Source organism: Mchenga conophoros, linkage group LG6 (assembly GCF_057382185.1).
Source record: "Mchenga conophoros isolate Kocher_MC1m ecotype Shallow Benthic linkage group LG6, M_conophoros_male_GT1.1, whole genome shotgun sequence".
Taxonomy (NCBI): Eukaryota; Metazoa; Chordata; class Actinopteri; order Cichliformes; family Cichlidae; genus Mchenga; species Mchenga conophoros.
Genome location: NC_140531.1, coordinates 15,135,418 through 15,152,079, shown reverse-complemented (window position 1 = coordinate 15,152,079; position 16,662 = coordinate 15,135,418). Strand labels below are relative to the sequence as shown.

The 16,662-nt window shown below is 40.7% G+C and overlaps 1 protein-coding gene and 1 long non-coding RNA gene across 2 annotated transcripts; both read left to right on the top strand.

Annotated features, from left to right (window-relative positions):
- The first annotated feature begins 260 nt into the window (after window positions 1–260).
- Window positions 261–8,753, top strand: pdia2 (protein disulfide isomerase family A, member 2). Its single transcript, XM_085276386.1, has 11 exons — window positions 261–601; window positions 1,354–1,560; window positions 2,990–3,123; window positions 3,208–3,345; window positions 3,972–4,088; window positions 4,231–4,356; window positions 4,571–4,765; window positions 4,912–5,032; window positions 7,663–7,841; window positions 7,921–8,097; window positions 8,176–8,753. The coding sequence occupies exons 1-11, from the start codon at window positions 325–327 to the stop codon at window positions 8,230–8,232; spliced, it is 1,728 nt and encodes a 575-aa protein (XP_085132512.1). The 5' UTR covers window positions 261–324; the 3' UTR covers window positions 8,233–8,753.
- A 1,439-nt stretch (window positions 8,754–10,192) lies between these two features.
- Window positions 10,193–13,820, top strand: LOC146572343 (uncharacterized). Its single transcript, XR_014892914.1, has 3 exons — window positions 10,193–10,416; window positions 11,582–11,674; window positions 12,968–13,820. It is a non-coding gene; the product is annotated as an uncharacterized LOC146572343 (long non-coding RNA).
- The last annotated feature ends 2,842 nt before the right edge of the window (window positions 13,821–16,662 follow it).

Here is a 16,662-nt window from a genome sequence, read left to right as displayed (position 1 = left end):
GGTGTATGGGGAGGTCTATTTAAACGCTATAAACAAAAGAAACACAAACACAAACATACGAGTAGGTGTACGTGTGATCAAACACAGCAGTCGATCATCCAGTTTACCCAATTCTGAATCTACAAGGCATCGTTTGATTGGCCGAGACTGGAAAGTTTCCCCTACAGGCGTGACGCCTGATTGGATGACAGGGAAGGCCAGTAACATTCTGACACACACGCTTCATCTTAGATAAATAATCGTACAAAGAGTAAAAGACACATGCATTGACGGTCACCTACACCTAAGCACAGGTACCAGAGCAGCTCAGACAGAGACGCAGACATGAAGACTCACAAGCTTTTGTTCATAGCGCTGCTGGGCCTGCTGCTGTGGGCCTCCTGCACGCAGGCCGAGGACAGCACTGACAGCCAGACAGAGACGCAAGAGGAGACGTCTGAGGAGGCATCGGAGGAGACAACCGAGGAGGCGGAGGAGGAGGCAGAGGCACCAAAGAAAGAGAAAACAACTGAGATAGAGGAGGAGAATAACGTCATGATCCTTCACATCAACAACTTTGAAAGAGCCCTCAGCGAGAATCAGTATTTACTGGTTGAATTCTGTAAGTGGGATGTCTTATATCCTGGAACAAAATCCTGATTATTATGATAAATGAGCTCTTTCTCCTTCTTTAGATGCCAGTAATAACTTGTGATGAATTTTCCCTTATCGCTTTGTTCTGTCTTCAACACAATTGTTATTAAATTTGAGTTGCTTTTATGCACAAATAACATCAGTGACAGCGAAGGTTGGCATAAGGCGCCACATAAAGAAGAACTCATAGGTAAGTTGTGCAGATTTTATGTAATAACATGAAAACTAAAATGTAAAATAAGCATTAATGCTCCTTGTTCATCCTGGGAACATAATCTAATCTAAACTGATCAAAGAAGGTTAGAAAATATGGCAGGAAGTGAAAAGATTATCTCATTTTGCTGGCAAGGAATTTAAAATTTGATCAATTTACAAAAGAGAGAAAATCTTTCCTTTCCCAGCCTTTAACAGCGCCGAGGCATTATCGCACACGTGACACGTCCTGTCCAGGTGTTGTGCGGGTTCAACTCTCCCACAGATGAATTGAAGCGGAGAGGCCAGGACGAGGAAATGAGACATGGGGGAGAAAGACGGAGCCCAACTGCCACTTTTCTATCAGCTGCTCATTTCCATGAGTATCTGGACAGGAGCTGCTGATAGCAGCAGAGGCCTGCTGTGGACAAACCCCTGTAGTGTCTCCCTCTGTCTCTCACTCTCTCTGGAGTTCTCTGGAACTTTCATTGAACTGTGTGTGTTCATGTGTTTTTATATGTACTGTAGATGCTCCTTGGTGCGGTCACTGTAAACAGCTGGAGCCAATTTACGCCGAGGCTGCCGAGAAGCTGAAGGAGGAGGAGCCGGAGCTGCGCTTGGCCAAAGTGGACGCCACGGAGGAGAAAGAGCTGGCCGAAGAGTTTGACGTCGGAAGCTTCCCCACTCTGAAACTCTTCATCAATGGAGACCGCAAAGAGCCTGTCGAATACACCGGTGAACACACACACTTATACACAAACACAAGCAGCTCTTTATGCATCATCAGTGAACATCATCACCTGATTGTGTATAGTTTGCATTTTTCCACCTCCCAGCACCTTCGAGGGTTATCATCTATTAGTTTGCACACTGAACCAAATGTGCGTGTTTAAACTACTGTGTAACCCAGTTGGTGTTAGATATTTTTTAATTATTATAATTTTTCTGAGTCTTTGTGTGTCAAAGCTGTGGTTCCCACAAAGGCCTGTGGGATGGGTACTGAGTAGAGCAGCTGACCCATATGCAATAAGGGTTGGAATCTGCCTAGAGGTCTTTACTGGTCTTTCGCTCAACTTTATTACAATAAGAATCTAATGTGACCAAAAATTGTATTTTTAAAAAGTAGCCCTTCATCAGCATCACTTCTCACATTAAAACATGTTGAATTGAACTCATGCTACACTTTTTAAAATTAAAATAATTACTGTAAATTCATTTTTCCAGCAAACAGTCCAATCCAGCCACTGGACAGGTTTGGAAATGTTTTTTAGATGACAATTTGGGGCTTTTAACTTTTTTTCTGCTAAAAACCTTCTCCAAGGCTATTTGCACTTCAAGTGTAATTAAGTGACAGATAAACAAACAAACAACAGTAACGTTCTTGTTTTTTCACTATTGACTGTAGAAATAAATGGGTCCAAAAATTTTAAAAAAAGGTATTTTTTGGGAATTAATGACACTTGTGTGCTTTATAATTACAGGACAGTCTGCACGATAAGCTACCACAACTTTTTCTGTACTTTTACACATTTATTTCTTACAATTTAAGACAGATTTGTTTCATTTACTACAGCAAACTTTCTATTCATGCATGTGTTAGTCCGCATAGGGAAATAGTTCCTCTGCATTTAACCCATTCACCCAGTGAAGCAGTGGGCAGCCACCAATGCAGCGCCCGGGGAGCAGTGTGTAGGGACGGCTCAGGGGTACCTCAGGGTAGCCGTTCAGTGGAGTTGAACCCCCGACCTTCCGATCATGGGGCCACCACTCTACCTACTGAGCTATCCCTGCCCCCTCATTTAACTACACATTTAGCAATATGCAGTTAAACCTCTATACTGACCGATTACTTAAGGTCAAAGCTGGGTTGGCGATATGTACCCCTCGATATAAAATGACTTTGACTAGCTGTTTCAAATATTTACCCATAACCTTTTAGCTAGTACTAAAAATAAAAGCTAGCTAGCAATTCCAACATTTATTAATTAAGCCAGACTTTTAGCAGATATTACAAATACCCATTACTTTCTGACTGTTCCTTTGACTGCCTGTTTCTACTCTCTTGTTATCATTTCTGCTCAAAGCTGAGCTACAAGCTGATGTTGGGCACTCTTTGCTTCAAAGCACCTGAAACAGCCGCTTTATATCGACCTTTTCTCTGCAGGTAAGAGGACGACGACGGGGATAATCCAGTGGATGAAGCGTCGCACTGGCGCCGGTGCTGAAGCCCTGGAGTCTGCAGATTCTGCAGCTCAGTTCATAGACGCCCATAACATCACTGTAGTGGGATTCTTCGAGGTCTGTCCTTCTGTCGAGGCTAACATTAAATCATGCAATCATCTATGAGTGCTCGTAACTCCATGCTCTCGCCCTCTCCTGCAGAGTTTGGATAGTGAAGCTGCTCAGGTGTTTAAGGAAGTTGCTATGGACACGCCTGACACAGAGTTTGGAGTCACAGCCACTCCAGAGGTTTTCCAGAAGTATGAGGTGAAAGGCAGCTCCGTGGTGCTCTTCAAAAAGGTACAAATACTTTGCAGATACTTTGCTTTGCTGCCATCTTGTGTCCGGAGATGGTGACTGCGTGTTCCTGTAAATTATTTATCCTATTGACCATGAAGAGAAAAAACATCAGAAAAAGAGACTGTGACATATAACAGAATCAACTTCTTTGAGTCTATGAGTCATTTCTTTGAATAACTTCACTATAAAACAGATTTTGATGAATCAGTGAGAATATGACAAAATAGTTGTAATAATCTTTGTATTTATTTAAAAGGGAAAATGCAACCTGGTAGGTTGATATTATTTATAGATAATTAAGAAAAAACAAACATAGAAAACCATTTAAACATACTGTATGTGAAAGAAAAAACGTACACATGAGGTAACAAATCAAACATTAAAACCACTAAAACTGAATTAAAGACCAAAACACATTAATTACTATGACATTTATGGATTTGAGAGGGTAGATTATACAGCAACTACTGTGTTATAGATGTGGAGAAAGAACGCACAGAATTATGAACCTTAATCCTGCAGGTGTAATATTTCAAGTATGTAAAATGTAAATGTGTGTGTGTGTGTGTGTGTGTGTGTGTGTGTGTGTGTGTGTGTGTGTGTGTGTGTGTGTGTGTGTTTGCTAGTTTGATGATGGCAGAGCAGACTTTGTGTTGTCAGAAGAAGGGAAGTTGGACAAAAACAACATGACCACCTTCATCAAGCAAAACAGCCTGCAGCTGATCATCCGATTCAGCCAGGAGGTAACGCACACACCAGTGAGCAGACACGAAGAGAAAACTGCAATTAAATTTAAAAAATGATAGCATAATACTGTGTGTGTGTGTGTGTGTGTGTGTGTGTGTGTGTGTGTGTGTGTGTGTGTGTGTGTGTGTGTATTTTCAGGTAGCAGACAAAGTCTTCAACTCTGGCATCAACGTGCACTGCCTTCTGTTCATGAACTCCACAGCGGAGAGTCAGATGAGGCTCCTGGAAAAATTCAAGGCTGTTGCCAAGGAGTTCAAGGGAAAGGTAACTGTCCTGCTCTGTGTGTGTGTGTGTGTGTGTGTGTGTGTGTGTGTGTGTGTGTGTGTGTGTGTGTCATGCGGATCATTACAATGTAAGGTGAAGACTTTGTTTCATCAGTGCTTCGTCCTCTAAACTGTTGGAAATGTGTGTGTGTGTGTGTGTGTGTGTGTGTGTGTGTGTGTGTGTGTGTGTGTGTGTGTGTGTGTGTGTGATACAGCTGCTGTTCATTCTGATAGACGTGTCAGAGCCCCTGTCACACGTGCTGAGCTACTTTGCCGTGTCCAAGGACGACGCCCCCACGATGCGCATCATTAATATGGACACAGGAAAGAAGTACGCCAATGACTCAGAGGAACTGACCATAGACTCACTACGACAGCTGTGCCAAGAGGTTGTGGATGGTACTGCAAAGGTACTACAAATGCAGACAGTCCTCACCTTCTCAAGTCTGTATGTGACTGTGAATGTTAGGTTAAAAGCACTTGGAGTGAAGTAATGTAACTAGTAAAGTACTGTAGAAGTACGAGTTCTTCTAACTGGTCCTTTTTTCTTCTGCAGCCTTACTATCGGTCAGAGGATATCCCAGAGGACTGGGACAAAGGACCAGTTAAAATCCTGGTGGGAAAGAACTTTGACTCCGTCGCTCTGGACCCGACCAAAAATGTGTTTGTGGAGTTTTGTAAGTCAAATCCTGGACAGGGATCTTGTGAAATCAGAGCGTTCATTTATTATTCAACTCAATCAAATTTGCAGTGAAGTTTGCCAACATCACTTTGATCATCACTTTTCTCTGACTTCAAATTCATTAGTCCTTGATTTAAGCTGCTTCGCTAAATGAGGCACCGGAGTTGCTCCGGTGTCTCATCTTACTTTAATGAGCCTACCTGTGAGCAGGATTTCCGACATCTCAATAACTTAAAAGCGAGTCCTGGTCTAATAGGAAATTTGGCAGCTGGAACCCTGCACAAACACCGAGGATAGACATTTCCAATGCAGTCTTTAAACCTTTGACAAGAAAAATATTTGCATGTCCACCAACAGTGGATTCAAGGAGGGAAAACTCCTTGAATTTACTACTTCTGAACAAAACATCCTCTCAAGAGAGCATGGAGCAAAGGCTGTAGAGTCTATAGCATACTGAACGATTTTAATGTTACAGAAACTACAGAAGAGGACACAAAACAAGCACTAACAGAAGTAGATTAAGCTATTGAGTGAAGGAGGTACTGATATTAGATGCAGTATCTATATATGATAACATTATCATTCAAGTCTTGTGTTAAAGCTGGAGAGAACTCAAAGTGAAGCGACAGGAAGCAGAAGCATGGTCAAGCAACATTTATTTACAGTTTACCAAAGAACATCATGAAGTGTTTGAGACAGAGAAGCAGAATGAGCTGGTAAAAGGATTGGAGCTGGCAGCGTGCACACAGAGCGAAGGCTAATCCGAGCCAGTGAGAGCAGAGAGGGACACTCAGACACAAGTAATCTGTGCAAGCTGGAGACCAGAGGAGGTCCACTCCAGGAGTGGATCAGCAAGGAATTAGCAAGAGGTTTAGTGAGTGGCTCGAGGAACTGAACGGCTGATTATGTGATTGGGCAGCATGCTGGAGCTAAGGACCGGTATTTGAGGCAAAGATGATTGCAGATGATTGGCAGCTGGAAACTCAAGCCACCAAGCAACTGATTCCACTCCTGTAATCAAAGCAGGGCATGTGGAGAAAGATCCGGATTTGGGAAAAAGGCTTAGCCTGGAGAAAAAGTAGTATAAATTCACACCTGTTCTTTTTATATGTTCGAGGCATAATTATGCTGTGGCTGTCTTTTAATCTTTTAATCCTGCCAAAATTTGCTTAAACGTTGTCTTGCACACACTGAACAGCTGATTAGAATTTGCTGGCCAAACATCAATGCAACCAGTCAAGACTACAGCCACAAAATGTCTAATAAAATAGCATTTTAAAGCCAGAAGGTCGATGGTCACCTGTGCTTTGCCATAGTGTTGTTCTTCAAAAACACTTTTTTGGCCAATATTTGGCGCCATACGCACACAGAAGCAGAGGGTGAGACTGTGACGATATTTCACCTTCAGTCAGATGCTGATCTGGTGATGCTGACCTTTTGTATCCACCGATTAATAAATTCGTTCAGCGTCTGCACTGCATGTATCTTGAGTCTGGACACAATCAGAAGTACATTCCAACTTTAGTATATGGATGGAGTCACACAACTGCAAAAAGGTAATATTAGTTAGCAACAACCAATCCTAAAGTTCATGCCAGGCTTGCGGCAGTTTTTCAAATTCTTCATTCTGTATTTGGTGGTGAATAGATGAACAAAAGTAAGAAACGCAAACAGAGAAGATAACATCACATTTATAGAGGTATGATAAAATGAACATGATATCATGAAAATTAACAGAGCTGGGGTTTATAATGGATCTACAAAAAAACACCATCTAGATGTTAGTAATGCAAGTTTCATTCAGATTGGCCCACCCATTAAGGTGGAGAAAGGGCACATACTCTGTAAGAAGATTATTGTTCTCACTTAACACAAGTAATTGTTAACGTGGCCATGTCACTACTCTAAAGTCATATGGGGCAAGAGCAGTAAGACAGGCCAACAGCTCAGCTGGATTTCTAAAATAAAGAACATACACTATGTGGACAAAAGGATTAGGAAACGCCTTTTAATTCAGGTGCTTTCAGTTTCATTGCCACAGGTGTATAAAGTCAAGCACTTAGCCATGCAGTCTGCCTTTACAAACATTTATGAAAGAATCGGTTCTGTAACAGGATGCCATCATAGCAACAAGTCAGTTTGTAACATTTTCTGTGACATCTATAAATTCCACGATCAGCTGTAAGTGTTGGTAGACCACGTATAGTTCATAAAAGACGCCAACTCTCTGCTGACTCAGTAACTGCAGAGCTCCAAACCTCTGTCATTAACATCAGCACAGAAACTGTGCACCAGGAGCTTCATGGCATGAGTTTACATGTCGAGCAGCTCCTGTTGGTGGAACATCGTGTTGGCTAAGTTCTTTGGTCCATATAATGTGTGTAGATTAGTATGCACCAAACAGGGAGTTGGCATTAAGGGAGTTAAAGTTTATTTAGCTGAACTTAAGGTAAGAACCTCCTATCCTTCCACATTTCCTTTAAGCAACGAAGCAGATCTCTAAAATGGTTATTCCTCTGTGTTTACTGTAACATACAGCTGAAATAATCCACCTTTCATTAATTCATCTTCACCAACATTAGAATGACGTTCCTTGTATGTGTATCTCTGTGTGTCTGAGTGTAGATGCTCCATGGTGTGGACACTGCAAGGAGTTGGCTCCCATCTGGGATCAGCTTGGTGAGAAATATGCCGACCATGATGACATCATCATAGCCAAAATAGACGCCACAGCCAATGAAGTGGAATCTCTTGACATTAAGAGTTTCCCAACACTCAAATACTTCCCAGCTGGTGACAAAGAGGTAAACACACACGCGCGCACACACACACACGCGCGCACACACACACCTCTACACACTGCATTCTTTCCTTTTCTCTCAGGTGATCGAATACACTGGAGAAAGGGACCTGGAGACATTTTCTAAATTCCTGGATGGTGGAGGAGTTTTACCTAAAGAGGAAAAGGATGAGGATGACGACGACGATGATGATGATGATGATGATGAGGATGAGGTGGATGAGAAGAAGGAAGCCGACAAGGCTGCTGGCGATAGCAAGGTTTGTGTTAACGCTGCAGATTTATGCTGTTTTTCTTTTAAAAATAATCCACAGTTCACACGTTTTCCTCTTTTTCAGGAGCCCAATGAGTCCGCAGAGGAAAAGACCAACAAAACATCCAAAGATGAGCTGTAATGTCACTTTTTGGCCAATCAGGATCAACCTAGCAACTCTGAATTTTCTTAATAAAAGTGATACAGGTTTAAAGTGTTGGCTTTGTTGTGAAAAAGCTTTAAACTTTTTGTCTTGATGCTTGCTTCTTTATATGTCTGTTGAGTGCTTCACACGGCTGAATTTGACACGTTCAACACAGACGGTAATATTTATAGAGACTCTCCAAATGTGTCATAAAATTGAGCTTCAGCAGGATTACGAGGACACGATGGACCAGGATCAAGGTTGGACGTAGCAGTGCAGTGAAAAGAATTTCTTAGAGATTTCTTGGAAACGAGTCACATAATGATTTGTTCTGTGAGTTTCTTTGTGTACAAACTGTGATCAGCTGACTTGTGCTGCTGCTCTGATATTCACTGCTCTTTATCTTGAATTCAACAAGACATAACTGTATGTGTTGTGAGCTATGTGGCTTATTTCTAACCCCCTTAATATGATAAATCTAGTGTAAAAAGTAGAAACCAGTCTAATCAGCATCACCTCAAATATAAATTAATGTCTGCTACCCTTTATCACTGTGTGAGAGGTATTTGTTATACAATATGGAGGACTCAGGCATAGAACTGAACTCAGTTATTGCTGAACTTACATGAGACTGAATAGAAAGACTAAGCAGACATGTGGGAATACAAGCTAGGAAACTACACAGGAACTCACAGGACACACAGCTTGAGGGAAAGACAAACAAGGGCTTAAACAGACACAGGAAGTAATGAGGGAGATGGAGTGCACCAGGGAGCACAGGTGAACTAAATCAGGCTAACAAGACAGAAGAAGCAAAAACACAATGCACACATAAGAGACGATCAAAATAAGACCAGAAATAAACAAACACAGAGACAGAGACCTGGACCCGAGACAAACTAGATGCAGGTAAAGACTAAATAAGCACAGAGACATGACTGACCTGAGACAACAGGGTGACCGACCATAGGGACAGGGCACAGTGAGACACAGAAGCATGACCAGGGCCATAGATGAAGATAACTAAATTTTACAGACTCAAAAGATCAAAATACAAACAGGTTACAACAACGAGCTTGAATTTATTTATATAGTACATTTAAAACAACAACTGTTGAGCAAAGTGTTGTACATTTAAATAATCAAAAGAGATAAAAACATAGGAAGACATGACAAAATCTAAGAAGCATAAAGTGAGAAGATCTGAGTAAGAAATAAGACAAATAAAAGTAGTATGAACTTATTCTCATTTAAAAGCCAAGGAATAAAAGGTCCTGATGTGAAACAGCAGTTTGTTTCACAGTTTAGGAGCAGTCACGGCAAAGGCTCGATCTCCTCTGTGCTTTAATTTGGACTTTGGGACAGCTAGGAACATTTGATCTGCAGACCTCAGTGATCTTGCAGGAGTGTACCAGTTCAAAAGGTCAGAAAGGTATGAGGGTGATAACTTATGCAATGACTAGGACATGAAGAACTAGAGTGTAATCACATAATAACTCCAAGAATGAACCAAAAACCCACAAAACTGGGAGGAGCAAGAAAAACTCAAGAAACTAGGAGGTGTTAGGACCCAAAGATCCTAACACCCCTGATGTAACCTAGTAACAGTACTTCCATCCCAAATAGTGCATCATTGTAAATGTTATCACGATACAGCAAACTAACCGGTGTAGCCTGAACTAAACTGCCAGCTGTTTTCATGCAAGCTCTGAATAAGACAAAATTCGTATATTTAATTTGTTTTGGAAGACATTTTACAGACATAATTTGGCAATTTTGATCCAACATTTGGTTAAAAAACTCTAAAATGAATCAACATTAATTGCAATCTAAATTTGATTTTCTAAAACTTCACTTGCTGAGCAGTCCTTACCTTTGCAAATAACCCCTCATCTTCTTCTCTTGCGTCACTTTAACACTGCAGCAGCTGTAGTATGGAATTGTTTTCGCTTACAATTTTTTTTTTTCGGTTTCAATCCATTTTTCGGTTTCAATCCATTTTTCAGTTTCACTCTGCTGGCACTGTTTTGGCGTCCGGGGGCGCGCTGGGGGGGCGGGGTTTCCGGCCCGCATGTATTTGCATATATTATAGAGGCCACTAGTGCTGACCAAGCTGCCATCTTTCTCTCTTCCCGTCTTTCAATGGCTGCTTCAATTTCAGCTCGAACCTCCAAACCGCAAGTAAGTAATCATTTTTTGTCATCTTTTCTTGCTGTCCCACTGGACTGGACATTAGTTTAGTTTTTTTTAGCTACATCTGGTGAAGTTGTGGTAAAATGCTGGTATTAGCCTATTCGTCGTAGCAAGCTAGCCTGAAGCTAATATTTGCTAAATTTAGGGACACCCGTGTCTCTTCAGGAGTTGGAGGCCGGTGTTCTAGGAGCGGATCTCAGGATCTCAACAGGCAGTGTTGGGCAGTAACATAATACATGCACCGGCGTTACGTATTTAAAATACAAAATATGAGTAAATGTATCCGTTACAATTACTGTTCAATAGGTGATATTGAGAATACAGTTAGTTTGTTGAAATAAATGGATTACATGGCGGTATTTACCTGTTTCATATGTTAGGCTATGGTCTCTCTATTTTTTGGTAATTCCACGCCGGTGGAAACCCAAACAAAACACACAATAAGAGCCTCTAAAAATTATTATACAAAAATTATTTAATATGAAGGCAATAGCAGAGTGTTACAGGCATCGCCCTAAACAATGTAGCCTCATGGGCAGTGCTGCAGGGAGAATGGACTGCCATACCCGTTATGTGTCTGTGAGCGAGGAGGGAGAAAAAGGAAAAGTACAGCTGTCACGGAGCAGAAACAGGAGCTGGAAGCATGTAAATATAATAATAACCACTAAAGCCAAAAAGAGAGCCTGACGAGCCCAGCTGTAAGTAAGCTGTTAAGACTCGACTGTACACTGTGTTCGTGTTTTCCTCCGAAACAATAAGCAGCCTTTCAACGCCTCTCTCTGTCTCTCGCTAGCAAACTTGACCCAGACAACAAAGTAAAGCTAGTTTTCAGCTATGAGCCCGACACGAACCGGACGTATTAGCCAGAGGTCCCTTTACTACGGTTCGGAGCCGCTGACCTGTTTTATATACGTGCTGAATAGTTTTCTACACGAGATCGCTGCAGCCTTACCTAATGTCCACCCTACTGTTACTCATTTATATTAAGATTTTAACATCTAGTTGGTGTTGGTATGGCGAGTAGCCTTCAGTAATAGTAATAAATCACACAGCAATAGCACATTCATGTAGTTGTAAAGTATTCAGAATACATTACTTCTATAATCTTTGGTGGAATACATTTTAAAATTAACCTTCCCAACACTGTCAACAGGTTAGCACCTCATACCACAGTGCATCAAAGCAGTCTCATGAGCGCTGGGAAGGAGGAGCCCAGAGCCCAAAACACAGTGCAGGAGATGACAAGGTTAGTAATTGTATGGTGAAAATTATACTTTGTTATTAGGGCTGGGCGATATGGCCTAAAATTCATATCGCGATATAATTTGAAGCATGTGCGGTAACGATATATATTGCGATATATTCTTTTCTTCTGTATAACGTATTTTCCACACTATAAGGCACACTTAAAATCCTTTAATTTTCTCAAAAATCGAGAGTGTGCCTTATGTATGAATTCTGGTTGTGCTTACTGACCTCGAACCGATTTTGGCGTGCAGAAATCTGTTAAAAAAATGTTTTAGTACAACTTTGGTAAGCCGCACTGCTTGCTGGATTGTAAGAGCATTACGGCTGCCGTAGTGAGGAGCTTCGCGGAGTAATCTGGGTCCAAAACTCCGTCTGCTTCAGGTCCCAAAGTCAAACGAACACAGAATTAAAAACAGTCTAAATTCTTTCATCTTTAATTAAATCATCAGCGTTGCTGCTTTATCGGGTGTAACAATTAAGTTGTACATCCATGCATCCATGAAAACAGAATTTATTAAATTTAACGGAGTTAGAAGTTAACAGGAAGTTAGCTCGCTAGTTTACACCTAAACATTTCATACCATGTTCTGACTGAGAGACTTTTGAAACAGCTCTGCTACCAACATAAATGAAGACAGAAAACTAAACAGCAGTGGCGTTTGCAGGGTTACTGAAGTTGGACTACCTGGTATATAATGTTGTGCTACGTGAATGTGATTGCTAGCGACACAGCTAACTTTTTTTCCACTCAATAAAAGTTAACGTGAGGGATTCTGGTGGTCAGGGACAAATGCAATCACATAGCAGGATGCTATACATGGGCCAAACTTCAGTCAGGAGAACAACTGAGATTATTCATCCACAATACGAGGTTAGTTATTAATATACTGCAACAACATGGGAATAGAGCAGCTGCGAGAGAATTCAACATTAATGAATCAATGTTACGGAAGTGAAGGAACGGCAGTTTTTGGCTTTCCCCATATTTCAAAAGTGCTTCATCTCTTTGCTATGACTATCGCCCGCCATAATCTGCAGATGATAATGGTTGTAGCCGCTGCGATGCTTTCGACCAAAACAGGCGCAGCTTGATGACATCATCAACATGCACTATCGCGATAGAGCGATATAGTCAAAATCTCTATCGTTAGCCAAATTTATATCGTTTCTATCATATATCGTTTATATCGCCCACCCCTATTTGTTATCTTGATTGGCAAAAGAAAAGTAAATACAAAATCTGCTTCTCACATATAGGGCATTTCCAAAACTTCAATTTCTTTCATTACAGCTGTCCTGTGCCAGAAGTTCTGTTGACCCACAGTGAGAGGCATCATTTCAGAAACACCAGGAAGACTGAAACTCATCGCCGGGATCAAGCAGGGCTCGTGATCTTCACCAGCAGCTCCCTCACAAGAAGGATAAACCCAGCATTTCATGAACACTGATGGAGACCTTTGTTTTGTGTAATGTTAGAAGTACTCAGATAATCCTCAGAGGGTCTGGACTTTTACATAATAGAATAGAATAGAATAGAATTCAACTTTGTTGTCATTGCACAGGTACAGGGCAACAAAATGCAGTTTGCATCCATCCAGAAGTGCTTTAGCCATGATATAGATATATTACAATATATATTAGCAATAATATAGATATGTAAGTATATTACAGAAATGGGTCTATTATGGTATGTTACAATGTACACGGTATGAAATATGTTGTGAATATTCTATAACTATAAGTATGTACAGGCTGTAGTGAGTACAAACTATGTACAGGATATAAATGAGAAACTACAGAAATCTGAGATATACAGTTATACAGAAATGTGAACTATGCAAATTATAAACAGTTGTAGGATTAAAAATCATATGTACAGAATGATTATTTACACAGAACTATACAGTAGTGCAGTTAAGTAATAGCTATAAGCTATAGTAATAGCTTTAAGTCCTGTAGAAAGTTAAATATATGTTGTGCTCACTGGTTACTCTGGTATGAATGACTCTGAATTACTTTATGATAAATAACACACTATTGTCAAAAACAGTGAAAGAATTCCAGATCACAAGTTTTTAGTTCAAATACAAGTAACAACCTTTGACTTTTAATCAGGTTTTATTTAATTGTGTCAGAGAAAACATGTGCTCTTCATGTAGCTGAGTACATTCAGTGTTTAAAACAGAAGTTGTGCAGGTCTGAGATCAGCAGTTTTCTGAAACACCAAACTGAGGTACTGTTAATGCTGATGTATAGTGACACAGTTACAGGGGTGATTAATCCTTTTGACTTTTTGTCTTTAAATTTATCAATAAAACAGCTGCAGCTTTCACTGACAGCACATGTGGTACTTTAACCTTTGTACTGTTTTCTTCAGTTAATTTTGGAGTTACTACAAAGATTGAAGATATAGGATGATCTGTCTGCTGTCACTGGGTGGTGCTGAGGTCTGAATCTGAGGTCAGCTCCTGTAATCACAAACAGAACAGAATCATCACAAACTGAAATATAAAGTTTATCTCTCAAATCTGAAATACAGCTGATCCTTCTCCGGCCTCACACACTCGGGATCTGAAGTTGTTCAGTCCTACAGTTCTGCCGACAGCTGTTTATTTTTTTATTTGTTTTAAAGGCCTTACTAACACTTTCTAATATCATGTTTACCTTTGAGTTGTTGATGCTTTATAAATGGACATCTGCAAAGATGAGATGATGGAGCAGGTTTCAGTCGAGGTTCAGTCTGCTGCTGCATCCTGGTCACAACATACAGAGGTGTTATCAGCTCAGTATTGAACAAGAAATATTAACGTTTCAAATTATTTGTCCTAAAGGATGCAAGCTGTACAGAGTACTGAACATGTGACTTTGTGAACATAATTCATTAAAAATAATTTGGACAGTTTTTTAACCTGAATATTTGTAACAAACTCAGTAAAAAAAAAAAAAAAGCTAAAAATAATCAGGGGAAAAATGTAACATTTTAAGTTAAGCTGACAAGCGGAAGTAGTTGGTTTCAGTACATAAGTATCGGGCTTTGCTATTTAATCCGTAGCTATTGACTAATGAGGGGAATTTAAAAGTTGGCTTTAATGTCCTTCCACATGTGGAAAGCGACAGAAAACATGCTGCTGTTTGCACATATTTAATAATCAGCTCTGCACAGGAGCAGAAGCAGAGTCCAGCCCGTTGCTCTTACAGTATAATACTCATAATAAAAGTACAGTAACCGTGGTTAGTCACTGAGCAGCCCGGTGCGTTTCTCTTGATTTCTTTAGTCAGGGTAAATTCATTCACCTGCACGGGTTAGCTAAACGAACTTTACAAAACATGTTTCCCCGACAGCCGAGTGCTCATCTTAGCTAGCTAGGTCCTTAGGTAGCTAGCTAAGGACCTAAATTACGGATTAGCTTACAAACACATTTAACTTACCAAAAATAATGCGGTGGGGCCTCAGGTCCTCCTGTCCGGTAGTCCAATTTACTGAAGAACACCTCAGGCTGTCACTTTGAAATAGTCGGTAATGTAAACGCTGGACCTCTCGGCATCTGCCATTCCCGAACAGACACGTGCGAGTTTGTCCGTGACCGCAGCCGCGTCGTCAGTGTTTTCTCCAGTCATTGGTCAGCATTATAATATATGCAAATACATGCGGGTCGGAATCCCCGCCCCCCAGCGCGCCCCCGTACACCAAAACAGTGCCAGCAGAGTGAAACTGAAAAATGGTTTGAAACCGAAAAGTGGATTGAAACCGAAAAATGGATGGAAACCGAAAACAAAAAAATTACAGTTTCAATTAATTGTTTTTCACTATCAATTTTTTTTTCGGTTTCAATACAAGATTTTTCAGTATATTTATTTCAGTTACAATATTTTTTTTCGGTTTCAATCCATTTTTCGGTTTCGTTTCAAGGTGGCATCGTTCTGATTCCATACTGTAGCGCTCACAGACACAATTTGTGACAAACTGGAGAGAAAAAGTTTGTGTTTCCTGATATTTGTTGAGCTGATTGAGAAGTATTTGAAATGGCTCTAGGCTTAAAAAAGTTAACTAATTCAATAATAATATGCTTTAATCTGCCTAATGATAATAATAATGCACATCCATTCACTGTTCACATGCATTTAGGTGTGCAGAGTATCCAGCTGAGGTTCAAAGTGACCATCAGAATGGGGACGAGAGGTGATTTAAGTTATTTGATGTGGCACTTATTGTCATAGTGCAAGACAGGGTGGTCTGGGAATTTCAGAAAATGGTCATCTACAGAGATTATTCACCACAACCATCTGTAGGGTTTGCAGAGAGTGGTCAGAAAAAGAGAGAATATCCAGTGAGCTGCAGCTCTCTGGGTGAAAATGCATGTTGATGTCAGAGGTCAGAGGAGAATGGCCAGACTCCTCTGAGATGAACAGAAGCAAAAGTAACTCAGATAACCACTACATACAACCAAGGTACGCAGAAGAGCATCTCTAAATGCAGCAGAAGACCGCATCACTTCTGTCTGCTAAGAACAGGAAACTGACGATACATTCTTTAAAAGTGGACAATAAAAGATTAGAAAAAACATTTCCTGGTCTGATGGGTCTCAATTTCTGTTACAACTTTCAGACGATAGGATGAGAAAAATGGATCCATTCTGCCAAGTACCAACAGTTCAGGCTGCTGGTGGATGTGTAACTGCCAAATATGCTCGACTGCCTGGCTGAATGAGGCAGTTGTATAAAACTTTGAGTACTCCAGTGGAGTAGAAAAGCGCTTTATAAAAACCAGTCCAGTTACTATCTTTCCAAAGCTTTGGGGAAAAAATGGAAAAAAAAAAGAAAGAAGGAAAAGAAAACCAAAAAAGCACCGGTTGTCTTAGAGCATATATAAAAACTCCCTTTTAACAGGAAGAAACCTGCAGCAGAACCAGACTCAGGGAGGGGCAGCCGTCTGCTGCGAGCGAGGGAGTGAGGAGAGGAAGACAGGACAAAGGGCACACTGTGTAA